This window comes from Microplitis mediator, chromosome 6 (assembly GCF_029852145.1).
Source record: "Microplitis mediator isolate UGA2020A chromosome 6, iyMicMedi2.1, whole genome shotgun sequence".
Lineage (NCBI taxonomy): Eukaryota > Metazoa > Arthropoda > Insecta > Hymenoptera > Braconidae > Microplitis > Microplitis mediator.
In genome coordinates, this window is record NC_079974.1 from 1,706,571 (window position 1) to 1,723,203 (window position 16,633).

Below are 16,633 nucleotides of genomic sequence, written 5' to 3' on the forward strand. Positions count from 1 at the left end.
CTTTGAAATTGAGCACGACTGCTCGATGGGAACGTCCTTAATGTACTTTGTGCAGAGCCGTCACTTTCACGGTCGAACTAGGAGCGCGAAATTCAAAATATGTTTTTGTGTAGTCATTGCGACCTTTATAAATTTTTTTTGCTCAAAAATATCCTTCATTACTTAATTAAATAATTGAATTAAATTTAAAAAAATAAACCTTAATAATTATGAGAGAAATTAAATCTTTTATTCTTAGTTCTGAAACAATTGTAGACATTGACAATTTGCTTACAGAATTATTTTTAAAAATACAAAAAAATTATAATTTATTCGCATCTATTATCAATAAGTATTTGGTCGATTTCAAATACAAATTTGTTAAATATTAATTAAAAATAATTATAGCTTCCTTAAATCTTAATAAATCTTAATGCTTATAAATGGTATATAATGTATGAGTTATCCAGTGCGTGAACTATTTTATAGGCGCCTGACAAAACATACAAATTAAAAAAAAATATCAATAATGTATTTAATTTCTAAAAAATATTTATAGGTCTTCTTAGAAAAATTAGATAATATCAAGTGCAAAAATATAGAATCAAATCCGCCAGCGGACAAATCGATAAATAAAAAAAAAAACAAGCGAAAAAAGCGCTACTGAGCTTATAAATAAATAGAATTTAATAAATATCAATTGTTAAAATAAATATGTTAGAGGTTGTATTCGAAATTAACTTGCAGAAGATATTTAGCTTTTACTTGAGCTGGGTTATAAACAATGTACTCGTTGTATCGTAATTGAGTTATCTCCGAAGGTATTGTTTGGTAAACTGCGCGCCCATATCGAACTGTAACCCCGTCAGAAGTTGTAAAAGTGGTCCTGGGATCTGGGCCAATTCTGCCTTTACCGAAAGTCGAATGAAAGTGATTTGGAAGTTGCACGATATACTCGGCTTGACATTTCTGATACATGTTTCCGAGCGCGACTTCGCAGAGTAGTAAAAGTCCAGTAGGACTTTGATTGGAAGTGTGACAGTAGTTGGCTGATTTTGAGACCATGTCAGCAAAGTAAATTCCTTTTCCGAACATGTAACCATGAGCTGGAGCTTCTGGTGGTGCGACGCGCAATCCTTGAGACAGAATACCAGCAAAGTTTGTAGTACGCGATCCGTGCCAGAGTAGTCTTCTATTATGCAGCTTCGCAAAAGGTCGGAACCTCTGCTCTTCGTCTTTGCGATTAATGACAAAGACTTGATGTATTTTTAGTTTATAAGAATTATGCGAAAATGCGTGCGTATTATTCACGTATGAATTTATCAAAATAAACTCAGAACTATTTTTATCCAAAACACGAATCTCTGTATTGAGTTGAAAGTAATGTGAGTCCAGAGGATTTATGTTAGCATCCTTTTGTGTATTTAGTAGCTTGTACGTTATCTCCATCTCAAGTAATGAATTTACCATATCACATTTCGCCTTTAGTAGTTTCAGTGAGTTCAGAATCGGGGGATCGTTTACTTCAAATGAATGAGGAACCAAAGTGTAAAATTGATTCGAAAGATCAATGAGTGCTACTGAATTTTTTTTGCCACTCTTGACAATTGAGAGCAAATCATTTAGCACAAGATAAGCTTTTTGAAGTTGATTTTTAGACAGTGCTCCCAAAGGCAATTTATTAACATCGAGCTCGAACTCTTTCATTGTCTCTTTCATACTGATGACATCAAAAATAAGTCGCACCAGCTCTTGAACTGGTTTTTGTAGAGCACTTGGTATGGTTGACTCCAAATTAACATCTGAATCATGAATTTCTTCGGTATCAATCATATAATACATACCCGGAAGTTTTACGAAGTTGTTGCGTTCATCCCATGAATTGCCCGTTTTTTCTTTAAACAACTGTTTAAATTTCGTGATACAATCATCTCGATTGAACCAACAGGTTTTGGTATTTTTAGTTCTATCTACAGTCTCGCCAATGCGCCCCCAGGTGTAATAAAACCAGTAACTACTATACGAATTTTTGGTGTCACTCTCCAATACCTGCATTTTAAAGAAATCATTTTTCTTCACTTGGATGTCAGTGATTCCAAGTGTGACGGTGAATTTTTCATCACCACGTTGGTAAACGTGCGCAGAATGCCGGAGCCTACAGTTGGAATCTACGACTCCACCGCCTTTTACTTGCAGTTTTATTGTTCCAGTTGCTGGTTCTTCAACCTGTCGACCTCTTACGGCAGCTGTTAATATTTTAATGCAAGCGTTTACTCGAGGCGTGGGATCACTTCCCCAACTGCAGATGTTTTTCTTCACGATTAATGGGACCGCTGAAGTTTTATAGACTTTGGCTTCTTCAACAAAGTCCTCAGAAATAACTTGAATATCTAATTTCTTGGCATCTTCTATGGCTTTACCAGCTTTTTTTACTGTATCTTCACTGGCAATTACCGCTGCTACATTAGCAGTAACTTTAGTGATACAGGAACCACCGAGTTGGAATATTTCACTCTTCAGTGTGTCTTTGGTCTTTTTAGTTTTCCCGACCAGGACAAACTGCATTCCTCTGAGCGGCATGGGACCCCGATTAACTTTGGGACCGTTAACTTTCTGTTCTTTTTTAACGGGCATTTTCGCTGGAGCAGGCAAATTTGTGGGGGCAATTGCACGTAAAATACGACGCTCTACCTTAGGTATGTACTCGAGTAAAAAGTAATATTTGTCCTCGTATACCTCAGGGATTAAAAATTTACGTCTTTTCGGATTTAACTCAACATTAACGCACTTGGTCCATGCGCTGATGTTACCGAAACATTTATAGCCTGACCCGGACTTGAATGTGAGCTGTCCCGAACAAATAGGACACGGGAGCAGAGCTCCAAAGACCAGACGATCGGCCAAAGTTTCAAACAGTTCAGTTCTATCGGTGGGAGTGAATTGGCTATTAAAAGTCAACAATTCCGTGACATCCTTAGCCTTCATCATCTTCACCTCATCGATAACCTCAAACAATTCTTCATTCTGTCTTCTAAGTTCTTCAGAGCATTTTAGATTTTGATTGACTGCAGTGTTCACTTTGACGGGAGCTGTCACTTTCTTTTCTTTCGGGGGCTGATTTTCTTTGATATCTGGTAAAGCCTTCTTAACAAGATCCCGATCTTTTTTCTTTAATTCTTTGTAATAACGAAGATGGGTTCCTTCCTCAAAGAAATCTAGCTGACACCGTAGCTTACAAAAGCATTCAAAATGATACCACTGGTAAGAACTTTTCTCTGATACCTGAACACGCACATCATTTTTTAAAATGTAAACTTCACACCCAGCGCAGATTGACTTGTTTGATAGAGCGTATTCAATTACATAAGATTTTTTTAAATTGTTCTCCGTTTTCGGATGTTGACTTTCTTTACTTGTACCGGGAACTGGTCCACTTTCTTGTAAATAAAAAGAAATAGTCAACAGTTAAATTAATGTCGAAATAATTATCGACATCTGCCCATATAACAATTTCGATTACAAATTGCTGGTCAAGGTACGGGTCACAAGAATCTTTTGATAGACAATACATGGACTTGCTCAAGATGACGTACACAAGACAATCTTGGAGGAGTCTTGTACTATTTTTAACCATTAAATATCTACGGCTTTATATAGCTATCAATCTGTCACAAGATATGAATGCAAGATTTTAAGACTAGATTGTTGTAGGACTTGCACATGATATTGAACAAAAGAACATTGAAGATGTTTTGTCCAAAAAGTCTTAGTAAAGATACTTGTGCGTCTGTTGAGCGATTCTTGAACCAAAAATTACTTGCAAACACTAATGCATATCTGGTGCCAAATCTGGGCAAGAGGTGTCATATTGCACTATATATATTAGGGTGGTCCGTTTGGAACGACTATTTTTTTTTTTCGCTCCCACTGAAAAATATTGTTGTAGACATTGAAAAAAAAATTCTCTGAAAGTTTTAGCTCTTAATTTTAATTTTAAGTACTTTACATTTGATTTTGAAGTTTTCCCATTTAAAATACATGGGAAAGTTGGGATTTTTTTTTTAATTCTCTATAACTCAGCCGCATTTTAAGTTATCGGGTCGCCGTTTGCGGCATTTTTTAGGTAATTTGATACTCTTCAAAAGTCTCATTCATAGTTTTACTCGGACTCTAGTTGTTTTTTCTGTATTGGTTCTGAAAATAATTTTTTTAATAATAATTTGGGTTTTTAGTTGATATTAACTAAATAGCGAAATTTGAAGAAAAAGTGCAGATAACGATTTTTTAAGAAATTTTATTCGCTACAAAAAAGGTCCTCTTAGTTAAGTAGCTTAAGTTCTCCGTTCACGTGATATAGGGATTTTAGTAATTTTGTAAATAAAATATTTGTCAAAAATTTTTCCGAAGTTCATCAATTTGACCCCTTCTGATTTTAATGACTGGATGAAATTAATGAAAGGAAAATTATTTACTGATTTAAAATTGAAATGAAATAGCATTTGGTGGAATTTTTTGACAAATATTTTATTTACAAAATTACTAAAATCCCTATATCACGTGAACGGAGAACTTAAGCTACTTAACTAAGAGGACCTTTTTTGTAGCGAATAAAATTTCCTAAAAAATCGTTATCTGCACTTTTTCTGTAAATTTCGTTATTTAGTTAATATCAACTAAAAACCCAAATTATTATTAAAAAATGATTTTCAGAACCAATACAGAATAAACAATTAAAGTCCGAGTAAAACTATTAAGGAGACTTTTGAAGAGTATCAAATTACCTAAAAAATGCCGCAAACGGCGACCCGATAACTTAAAATGCGGCTGAGTTATAGAGAATTAAAAAAAAAAATCCCAACTTTCCCATGTATTTTAAATGGGAAAATTTCAAAATCAAATGTAAAGTACTTAGAATTCAAAATTAAGAGCTAAAACTTTCAGAGAATTTTTTTTTCAATGTCTACAACAATATTTTTCAGTGGGAGCGAAAAAAAAAAATAGTCGTTCCAAACGGACCACCCTAATATATATTAGGGTGTGTCAAAACAAAAAGATTTTTTTTTTTTAGGTCTCATAGTCTCAAAAGTTTCTTTGGGACATAAAAAAAATCCTCCTAAAAAATCAGCTCAATATCTCGAAAATTGAGCTGCGGTTTACAAATTCATTTTCCCATTTAAAATACACGTAAAAAAATTATTTTTTAGTTTTTCGAGGAAAAATCAATGAAAAAAATTTTTTTTCCGATTTTGACTATCATACTTTTATAGGAAATCTAATTCCCTACAAAAATGTCCCCAATAGTCATGCTCGTAACTACAATAAAAAAAAAAGTTACAAGCTTGGAAAGTTCGAAAAAAAAAAATTTTTTTTTATGTATAATTATTGTTTTTACTTTATTGTTATTTAATGGGTAGTATTTTTTGTTTTCTGAATTTAATTTGCAATCTTTTATAGAAAATTTATTTTATTGACTGATTGACACAGGTGTAAAAAAAAAGTTAATCGTCACGGTTTTAAATTATTTTATACCTTGAAAGCTCGATAAGTGCACGACTCATGATGCGAAGCATCTGAGATTTGCTTTACGATCGAAATTTTCTTTTTCTTTCACTTTATGAGCATGCTAAAATAATAATTTCTTGCGGAAAAATAGATTTTGTGTAAACGATGCAAATTAAAATTCGAAAAAAATACCACCAATTAAATAACGATAACGTAAAAACAACAATTATAAGTAAAAAAAAATCTTTTTTTTTTCGAGCTTTGGAGGCTTGTAACTTTTTTTGTGTTATAGTTATGAGCACGACTATTAGGGACATTTTAGTAGGGAATTGAATTTTTTATAAGGGTATGAGAGTCAAAATCGGAAAAAAAATTTGTTTCAATGATTTTTCCTCAAAAAACTAAAAAATGATTTTTTTACGTGTATTTTAAATGGGAAAATGAATTTGTAAACCACCAGCGCAATTTTCGAGATATTGAGCTGATTTTTTAGGAGGATTTTTTTTAGGTCCCAAAGAAACTTTTGAGACTATGAGACCTAAAGAAAAAAAAAATCATTTTTTTTTGACACACCCTAATATATATATATTAGGGTGGTCCGTTTGGAACGACTATTTATTTTTTTTCACTCCCACTTCGAAATATTATTGTACACGAAGGAAAAAATATAGCAACTTTAACTTAAAAATGAATCGTTCATATGAGAAACTCCATAAGTCATGTTTTTTACGAAATTGGATTTTTTGCATGTTTGGGTTCCTTGGATGTCCCTCCATAGAAATCAATCAAAATATCCATCAATTCAGCGTTTAAAAAAAAATTAACGGGGTGACAGCAATTTCATCGAATTGAGAAACCTCATAAGTCAATGACTCAAATAAACATTCGCAGTTTTAGTTTTACAGAAATAATTTTTTTTTTTTATTTAAAATTCGCGCTTTTTTGGGAAATTAATTTCAAATGTTGTTTTATTGTTGACTATTATATGACTAATTAAAATGTTTAAATTAATTATAATTTTTTGTAATTTCTGAGTTTCAGAGTTCAAATACATATTTAATACTTTATTTTATCAGTGTAATAAACGATTTGAGTGGAAACGTTTAAAAAAACAATGATTTTATAACTTTTTTTTCCGTTTGGTTGAGAAACCCCATAAGTCAATCAACTTTAAATAATTTTTTCAAGTAGTTTCAGTTAAAAAATTAAATTTTTCTTCTTGGGATCTTTTTCAGAGACGCTAAAATTATTGTCTTCAATTATTTATTTATTATTTTAATGTCAAGTTTTTCCAAAAAAATGTTTTTTGTGTTTCCTGAAAAATTTTGTTTTCTTGACTTATGGGGTATCTCAAATAAACGATTCAAATGTGAATTAAAATGACTAAATTCATATTGTAATCTCAAAGCACTGTTGAAATTGTGTAGCTTTTAATTTTTTTAAATTTCATTTTTATTTACATTTAGTAATTTTTATTATTAAAAATGGAAATAAATATAAACTGCATTAGTAAACTTGACAAAGGTAAAAGACCCAGTTATTGACCCTGGCCCAGTTTCTGACCTTTTCAACTATTTTCTTACTTATTTAAAAAACTATAACTTTAAAAAGAAAATCAATTTTTTCTTAAATTATTGTAATTTATTCTGAGCCTAATTAATGGCAATTTAAAAAACATAGAAAATATTAACTGAATAATAACAAATATTTTAGCCATAAGTGGCTGAGGAAGACATTTTTTAAGTAGAGTTTAAATAGTTTACGTTAGGAGATACGACGATTGAATCTGTGCACTAATTATCATGTAAGTCAAAAAATTTAACTAAAAATAGATGGATAGATCAATATTTTATTGAAATTAATTTTAATACATTTATAAAACATATTAAAATGAGTTTTGTTGTTTAAATTTGAGGGTCAGTAACTAGGCTCAGTTTTAAAAGTATGGTGGAGTTGTTGACTCTAAAATTATAACTTACTGCGAGCGAGGTCATCTGTTTAATTACGTGTCTATAAAATGTAAAAATAGCAATATTTATAATTTTCTTAAATTATTTTCTACTATTATTCACAATGCAGTGATAAATTAACATTTAATATTCATTTTTAAAAATAAAAGATCATAATTAGATCTTGAAAGTACATATTTTTGGAGTGATAAAATTATTGTAAAAATAATGTCAATTTCGATAGTATTTAAATTGTTGTGCCTCTTTTAGTTGAATAATATTTTTATTATGACAAAATTAATTTTTTTATTGTTTTTTTATTCAAGAGTTTAAAAAAAAAGACAACGAGCTACGATGAAAAATAATGAGGACAGGCGCTAGCTAAAGTGACTTTAATTATTTATATTTTAAATATTGAAAAATTATGTTTTTGTTATAATAAATATTTAATTTATTTATCTAAATAATAATTTTAGTTTATTGAAACTTGGTAAGTACTTCACAACCTAATCATGGTTTGTGTAATTTGAGGGTCAGAAACTAGGCCACTGTTTCCAGAAACTGCGACCTGAAAAATTCTGAGGGTCAGAAACAAAGTCTCTGAATGTAAATTTTTAAAACGTCAATTTAAATTATTAATTGAATTGAAATAAATATTTTACGCGCATGACTTTATTTGACAAATCATAAACTAGTCGATAGAATTATTATTTTTCTTATTAAATTAAACCTTACATTAATTATTATAGTATAAATCCAACCAGAACTTTAAAAAGGTCAGCAACTGGGCCCCTTACCCTATATATTTAGTGAATTTTACTATCTCAAACTGCCCTGATATAAATATATGTATAACTTCTATCTCTGTCACTTTACTCATGTACCTGAAGATCGGAACGTTTTTCACGCAACGAAAATGAAAATAATTTATTTAATTTGAATCTAAAGGTGACTTAAGGGGTAGTTGAGGGTGGCCTGCAATTTCCGGTTGACGTGCGAAACATTTCAGAAATCTAGACCCCGTAGATTTTTATTTTTCATTCCGTTTTTTTATTTTCGTTTCACAAAAAACATTCCGATTTTCAAGTACGTCTTTACTTCAGGGTCCTATATTGTATGCCAATGGAGGGGATGAAGTGGCAGAGACGGAAGTGAGGTTTGATACTTCTTGACCAGATCTGCCGCAAGACATAAGTTAATGTCTGTAAGTAATTTCTGATGCAAGGTTAACTCAAGTCACGGTACTATTGCACCTCGAGCAAGATATCTTCATTATCCTTGAAAATTTTTTAAATTACATCATAACACAAAGTTTTTTTCAAGTCTTGTACGAGGCTTGCAATTTAAAACTTTGTACCATCGTCTGCAGCAAGAGCCATAGTTATACAAAGACGCAGACGACTAGTGTGCTGGTGACCAGGCTTGGGCAAGATTGTTATATGGGTAAATGTTTCTTTAGTCATCTAAGTAATCACAGCAAAATAACCTGATGAAAAAAGATTTTAGACAATTGTATAGAATTATGTATCAATTATATATGGACTATATATAATTATATATAGACTATATATAATTGGATAGAAAAAATGGCCCGATCCAATTGTGTACAATTTGTATAGAAATTGTATACAATTCTATACAAACTGTATATAATGATTAGGGTGATTCAAAAAACAAACAAATTTTTTTTTTTTCTTTCAAACAGGTTCAAAAGTTTTGCATGGATAAAAAAAGACGCCTGTGAAAATTAGAGCTCTTAATATTAATATTAACAATGTCTGCATTGCACTTTTCTATTTCCCATAAGAATAACATGGAAAAAATTTTTTTCACGTCTTCTGATTTTTATAAGTAGCTAACAATGCGTCATAAGAATACTTGACAGGCATATTTTTGTAGGGAATTGAATGCTCTACAGAAAAAGATTCTTATCATTTTTTGAGGAATCGCTTTGTTCAAAAGTTATTTGAGGTTGAAGTCGAATTCATATTAAATTTTGAGATTTTCTTACTTTTCCGGCGAAACTATTAGACCTATAACAAAATATCATTAGATCTTTTTTGTAGACAATTTTATTCACTAGAAGTTATTTTCAATAAAATTTTTTCGAATTCCGCATTGTTTTCTAGTTATTTTCATTTTAACGTCATGCTCATAAAAAAAATAGTCTTCTGATCGATTTTAAGAGCTTGACATTAAAATTAAAATAATTAGAAAACAATGCGGAATTCGAAAAAACTTTGTTCACAATAACTTCTAGGAAATAAAATTGTCTACAAAAAAAGCCCTATGATATTTTGTAATAGGTCTGATAGTTTCGCCGGAAAAGTAAGAAAATCTCAAAATTTAATATGAATTCGACTTCAACCTCAAATAACTTTTGAACAAAGCGATTCCTCAAAAAATGATGAGAATCTTTTTTTGTAGAGCATTCAATTACCTACAAAAATATGCCTGCCAATTATTCCTATGACGCATCGTTAGCTACTTATAAAAATCAGAAGACGTAAAAAAAATTTTTTCCATGTTATTCTTATGGGAAATAGAAAAATGCAATGCGGACAATGTTAATATTAATATTAAGAGCTCTACTTTTCACAGGAGTCTTTTTTTTATCCATACGAAACTTTTGAACCTGTTTGGAAGAAAAAAAAAAATTTGTTTGTTTTTTGAATCACCCTAATAATTATATACAATTCTACAGAGTGCAATTATATAGAATTGTATATAATTTGTATAAAATTGTATATAATTATATATACTTGTATACAATTTATATATAATTGTATACAATTTCTATATAGTTGTATACAATTGGATCGGGCCATTTTTTGTATGAGTGTGAATGTAGCAGACATCAGACAAATTGAAAATTATAAATAAATATAGTAAATGATTTAAAAAATAAAATTTTAAAAAATGCACTTATTAATTTTTAAATTTTGTAAGCGCACATTTTTTTAAATTTTATTTTATTAATTACTTACTCTATTTATTTATAATTTAAAATTTGTTTGATGTCTGCTACATTCACACTAATTTTTATGATCCTGAAGTTAGCAGACAATTTGAATTTTTTGGATTTTCGTATTTCAATAAATCAATTGTAAAAAAATAAAATAAAAACATGCACATGTAGAAAATTTAAAAAACTACAGGCGCAATTTTTTCAAATATTTTTTTTTATCTTCTATCATCTAAAAAAAAAATCCAAAAATTATTAGACGTCTGCTAACTTCAGTATCATCTCATTTTTTTGTATATAATTTTATACAATTGTATAAAATCTTATTTCATCGGGAACTCAAGACTCTATAGCAACTAGATGCCAAATTACTATTGAAAATGTTTTATAAAATTTGAATTTACGACGAAAAATAAAATACACCGACAAAAAATGACCCTCATCCTTAAATATTAATAATTCAAGTTTCAATTAATAATAATTTAATCTTACCAATTTTTTTCCGAATAAATTCTTGATCTTCCCACTTAATATTGTCAAAATTATCGATCTCAGTAATTGATTTTGGATTATTTTCATCAAAAAAGCATTGACCATGGAACCATGATACAGTTTTAGCCCCAGTTGAAATTTGAGAACTCTGGCAAATAAACAAATGTAAATACATTTGTTACAAAACCATGAATTGCAATAAATTGGAGGTTAATTTTTAAAGATCTTGAAGTTAGCAGACATTTAAAAATTTTTGAATTTTCGTTTTTCAATAAATCAACTGCAAAAAAATAATATAAAAATATGCACATGTAGAAAATTTAAAAAACTACAAATGCAATTTTTTTAAATATTTTTTTTCTTATAATTTATTGTTTAAAAAAAAGTCCAAAAATTATTAGACGTCGGCTAACTTCAGTATCATTAATAATTCTTGGATTTCTTTTTAAACGATAAATTATAAAAAAAAAAAATATTTGAAAAAATTGCTTGTAGTTTTTTAAATTTTCTACATGTGTATATTTTTATTTTTTATTTTTTTTTTAATGATTTGTTGAAACAAAAATCCGAAAATTGTCAATTGTCTGCTAATTTCAGGATCATGAAAAAATGAGTTTGAATGTAGCAGACGTCAGACAAATTTCAAATTATTAATAAGTAGAGTAAATAATTATTCAAATAAAATTTTTAAAAAATGCGCATTTAAAAAATTTTGAAATTAAGGGCCAGTTTTTCAAACCGAGTTTATTTTAATCCGGGTTTTAATTATCATTGCTGGTATATCTATATGTTATTAATATATATGATCCTGAAGTTAGCAGACATTTAAAAATTTTTGAATTTTCGTTTTTCAATAAATCAACTGCAAAAAAATAATATAAAAATATGCACATGTAGAAAATTAAAAAAACTACAGGTGCAATTTTTTCAAAAAAATTTTTTTTTAATGTTTTATCGTTTAAAAAAAAATCCAAAAATTATTAGACGTCTGCTAACTTCAGTATCATTAATTTTCAAACGAGGTTAGGAAAATACATTCAGCGGATTTGTAAAAAAATTAACCAAGTAAAATAAATTTTAGAAGTGTAGTAATACCTTTTTAATTTTTCCGATTCGTAGTTCATCTTTTTTAATCTTTTCGTAACATTTATAGCAGACAGATTGCCCTGTCTTAGCGTACTCGACTTTGATTAACTGCTCTGACATTTTATGATTAATTAATAGTCTTGACTTCACAGAAGATCAATAGATAAATAATTAGTATTAAATTTAAAATAAGCAGGTAAATACTTGTAACAAAGTTGGCTCAATGTGTTGTAATTAAATAAGAGCAGACATTAATTACTGCGAGTAAGAAACAATCAAATTCACTTGCCTCCATTTGCTATCTTCACTCGAATGGTGAGTCATCCGACATTCCAAGTTCGTTACCGTCTTCCATACAAAAAAAAAAAAAAAGAAAGAAATGTCGTTAAAAGTTGTCGACCAATCAATTCAAAGTTTTTATATTTTTGATAACTTACCACTAGCGCTAATCATTATTCATAAGAAAAACAAATTATTTTTAATTAAAAAATTTAAATTGAGACAGTTATGACTTTTTGACAGTTCTTATCCTCCACAGTAAAAAATATTATGTTTCGGGGTTAAACAGTCGGTATTTAAATTTTTTATAATGATTAATTTATGATAAATCAACTCTATCCCGCGAAAAGTTTAAATTGATCAACTATTCAACAATTTACGAGTCTGAACTACACCCTGATTAAAAATCTTTATTGAAAAGTATTGAAAAAGATGAGAACCCTGTGAAAATTTTTCGGACTTCTGTCTTGAAAACTCAGTTCTAGAGTTCTAAAGACTTTTTCAGAGTTCTAAAGACTTTTTCGGACAAAAGACCGAAAAATTTTCACCAGGGAATTGAATCTTTTTGACTGCATGCCATCTTTTTGAATACTTTCTATACCCAAAGGTTTTCCTTTGGACATAAATTAATACTTTTCAATCCCAAAGTAATATAAGAATTTCTAAAATTCCCAGAAATTGGAAAAGATTCAAATGATTTGAAATTTTTGAATTTTTTTGAATTCTCAATACCAGCCCAGATAGCAAAATGACGTCTTGATGAGTTCTGAATGAGTTCCTATTTATGATTTGGACGTCTTAAAAACATGTTAAAGAAGTCTTTAAGAAGTTCTCAAGATGTCGAATGCGCCACCTAGCGAACTCAGTAAGACGTCTTTAAAAAGAGTTCTTTTTTCTGACTCCGCAAATAAGACTTCAGAATAAACTCACCATGACGTCTTAAGGAGTTCCTAATTTTGACTTCATTTTGACTTCAAAAAAGTTAAAAAAAGAATACATTAAGACGTCACAAAACTGACGTCTTTTTTATGGAGTCTTCAAGAACTCTTAATTAAGAGTTCTTAAATATGACACTTAAGAAGTCATTATAAGACTTCTTGGACTCCTTCAAAAATACGTCGTAAAGCAGTCATTCTGACTTGAATGCTGTCTGGGAGAATAGTTCCATACTTCGGGTTAAGAGTTGGATTGAAAAAGATTCAAATGAATTGAAATTTTGAATCTTTCTGAATACTTTTTGATAACAAAATAATTTCACATTTCGAGTCACGTGTGGGATTGAAAAAGATTCAAATGAATTGACATTTTTGAATCTTACTGAATACTTTTCAATACCAAAAAAGTTTCGAATTTTAGAGTCACGTATGGGATTGAAAAGAATTTAAATTTTTGAACTTTTTGAATCCTTCTCAATACCGAAATAGTTCGGTACTGGAAGGTATTGAAATGATGAAAGATTGAATTCTTTTCAATACTTTTGAATTCCATTTTAAGAATTAGAAAGTATTTAAATGCTCGAAATTTCAATTCCATTCAATACTTTCCAAAACCTCCGTGAGATTGAAAAAAATTGAAATAATTTTTAATCCTTTTCAATGAATATTTTGAACCAGCGTTAAGCTCATTAGTATAAATTACGATGTGAACGTCGTAAAATTTGAAGTAGTAGAAACTTTAAACAAAAGTAAAAAATAATAATCGCTCGAGTGATGGATTCGGACACCAGACCTTTCGAGTGCAAACTGGCCGATGCCTTATAACGTCGGCCCATTAATGGCTCTTGACTATCGGCCGATTAACGGCAGCCAGCAATCAGCCAAGCGAGCAAATAAATTTAATTTTAAAAAAATTTTGTTATTTTTTTCGTAGAGTTCATGATCATTAACGTTAAATCTAATTAAGTGAGGTAAACAATGTTGAAAAACTTCGAAGAAAAACTCTGCTGGGCTCTGGGCTCTGGGCGCGAACTGCCGTCCTTCTGATTGCTGGATCTGAACGGTAACTACCGAACCAACCTTCTACATGTTGTAACTTGGTAAAAAATGGTCGTAAAGTAAAAATAAAAAAAACATATCGTAGCCCTAAGTTTCTCGTTTTTAGATCTGGACTTCAAATTTTTTTATCATGCACGGTTCCAGAGTAATCCTAAAAAAATCGACGCAAAAAAAATTTTCTAAATTTTTGCTCGTCTTCAAAAAAGTCTATGGGCTTCAATAAATTTTTTTTGATAATCTGATTTTATGACTTTTTTAGAAAATTTTATGCCCTTTAATTTGCGGCCCTCAAAAAGTCTCTACGACGATTCGGCGCCGAGTTATCATTGATCAAAGCAAAAAAGTCCATTTTGGTCGCACAGAGAATGGAAGTAGGATTTTGAAAACTGCAAAACAAAATTAGTTTTGATGAAAAATTTTTTATTGAATCGATAATGTTGATTAAAAAACAGGAAAAAATTCGCATATTTAAGGATTTTCGGAAATCTTGGTATAACTTTGGATATAACGGATGAACAAAAAGATACTGTCGGTTTTTTTTCAGCCTCAAAGTGTCCTGAAAAAACCCTGAAAATTTCAAAGCGCTGCGATGTAGGACGAGTGTACTTGAGCCAAACGAATCTGATTTGACGGTTAAATAATATCATCAACTAAAAAATTGAAAAAATGCCGTTGTCAATATTTTTCTTGGATGTTTCATGTCTTAACGCTTTGATATGAGTCAGAATTCATTTAAATCCTTACTTTGATCCCTTATTTTGATTTCTTCCTAAATATATTTTTTTTTCTTTATTGAACATAATCGTGGATAAATATTTAAAAAACGCTCATTCATTAATTATTTTCAATTATCGTCAAAATTGTCGTCGAAAACGGAAAAGTCCGAAGTTGACGGCAATTTATATACGACTTGCTATACAATTTGACGTGAATTGACGACGCGAATTAGAATGCAAATTTACTTCAAAAGTTGACTGGAAAAAATTTTTCATCAATTTTCAGGCAAGTTTTTACATCAATTTATTGTTAATTTTACTTGAAAAATTGTAAAGTATTTTTTCTACCGTCAAATTGTAGACATTTTTATGTATAAATTTGCTTACCTTCTGAAATGGTAAGAGAGAACACTACTGACTTTTTTTTTCTAGTAATAATTTAAGCTACTGCCGTATTCTAAAGCCAACCCTGATAGCCAAGTTGGCGAGAAACTGGCGTCAAACTAACAGCCGCAACTAGACGTCAAGTTGGCCGCAAAAGTTGGTATTTCCAAAGTTGATAGACACTTTCTGAGAAAGTTGGTGGCCAAAAGTTGACAATTCATAAGTTGACGGAAAGTTGCCTTCAATTTTCTCAGAAACCTCCCGGGTCATAATATCTAGCCTCAATCTAGCCAAATCGAACCCAAGTAAGCCTCAATCCAGGCTCACTGAGTAGAAAAAGCATTTGAACCTCAAATAATGCTCACAGAGCCTCAATGAGCCTCAAATAATACTAAGAGAATTTAAATTAAATAGTCAAGACTAGGTTCATTTGAGGTTCATCGAGGCTTATTTTGCTAGATATTATGACCCGGGCTGCCTTCGAATTGCGACTCTTACTTGGCGCCAACTTTCTGAGAAAGTTGGCGGTAGCCTGTAGCCAAAAGTTGCAGAAGCTAGAGTTGTCGACAACTTGTCGTCAAGTTGGTCGCAAATTACCCTAATAGCCACTTGAGCTTGAAATTGACATTAATTTGATGTTGAAATTTCCTGAAATCTGCTACCTGAATTTGACAGCAGAAGTTGAAAAGAAAATTTGCGGTTAATTTTTCTTTAATTTAGAGGTAACTTTTTACGATAAAAAAAAGTTAGTAGTGTTCTTTCGTACCATTTCAGAAGGTAAGCAAATTTATACATAAAAATGTCTACAATTTGACGGTAAAAAAATACTGAACACAATTTTTTAAGACAAATTAACAATAAATTGACATAAAATTTGCCTGAAAATTAATGACCCTGAAGTTAGCCGACACCAGCCATTTTAAAAATAAAAAATCTTATAACTTTAGAAAAAAAAAATTTTTTGAAATTAAAAAAAAATACTCGTGTAGATTTTTCAATTTTCTGGGCGAGTATTTTTTTAAAAAGATTAAAAAATAAAAACTCGAGGTAAAGTTTGTAATTAGCTTTTAAGATTGCTTATTTTTTGTTTAAAATTTTTTACAAACCTCATTACTTTTTGATTTTTATACACAATTTTGCACGACTCGTTCGTGCTTTACGATCGAAAAATTTTTTTTCGCCTCACTTCGGTAACTAATCAATTATTATACCCTTGTTAGTTTACGGAATTAAGATGGTTTGCATACTATTTTGAAGAAAATTTAATGGAGATCAATTCCATACTTT

General features: G+C 30.0%; 1 protein-coding gene across 1 annotated transcript; it reads right to left on the minus strand.

Moving 5' to 3' along the window:
- Nucleotides 1–274: 274 nt before the first annotated feature.
- On the minus strand, nt 275–12,314 carry LOC130670157 (poly [ADP-ribose] polymerase-like). Its single transcript, XM_057473382.1, has 3 exons — nt 11,983–12,314; nt 10,888–11,035; nt 275–3,416 (listed from the first exon to the last, which is right to left on the minus strand). The coding sequence occupies exons 1-3, from the start codon at nt 12,091–12,093 to the stop codon at nt 697–699; spliced, it is 2,979 nt and encodes a 992-aa protein (XP_057329365.1). The 5' UTR covers nt 12,094–12,314; the 3' UTR covers nt 275–696.
- Nucleotides 12,315–16,633: the final 4,319 nt, after the last annotated feature.

Bases quoted from the DNA above. Each gene is read 5' to 3' on its own strand.
- LOC130670157 (XM_057473382.1), bottom strand. From the start codon at position 12,093: ATGTCAGAGCAGTTAATCAAAGTCGAGTACGCTAAGACAGGGCAATCT. The intron at 11,036-11,982 runs GTATTACTACAC...TTTATTTGCCAG, and splicing joins GAATCGGAAAAATTAAAAAG to AGTTCTCAAATTTCAACTGG. The intron at 3,417-10,887 runs GTAAGATTAAAT...TTTATTTACAAG, and splicing joins ATTTATTCGGAAAAAAATTG to AAAGTGGACCAGTTCCCGGT.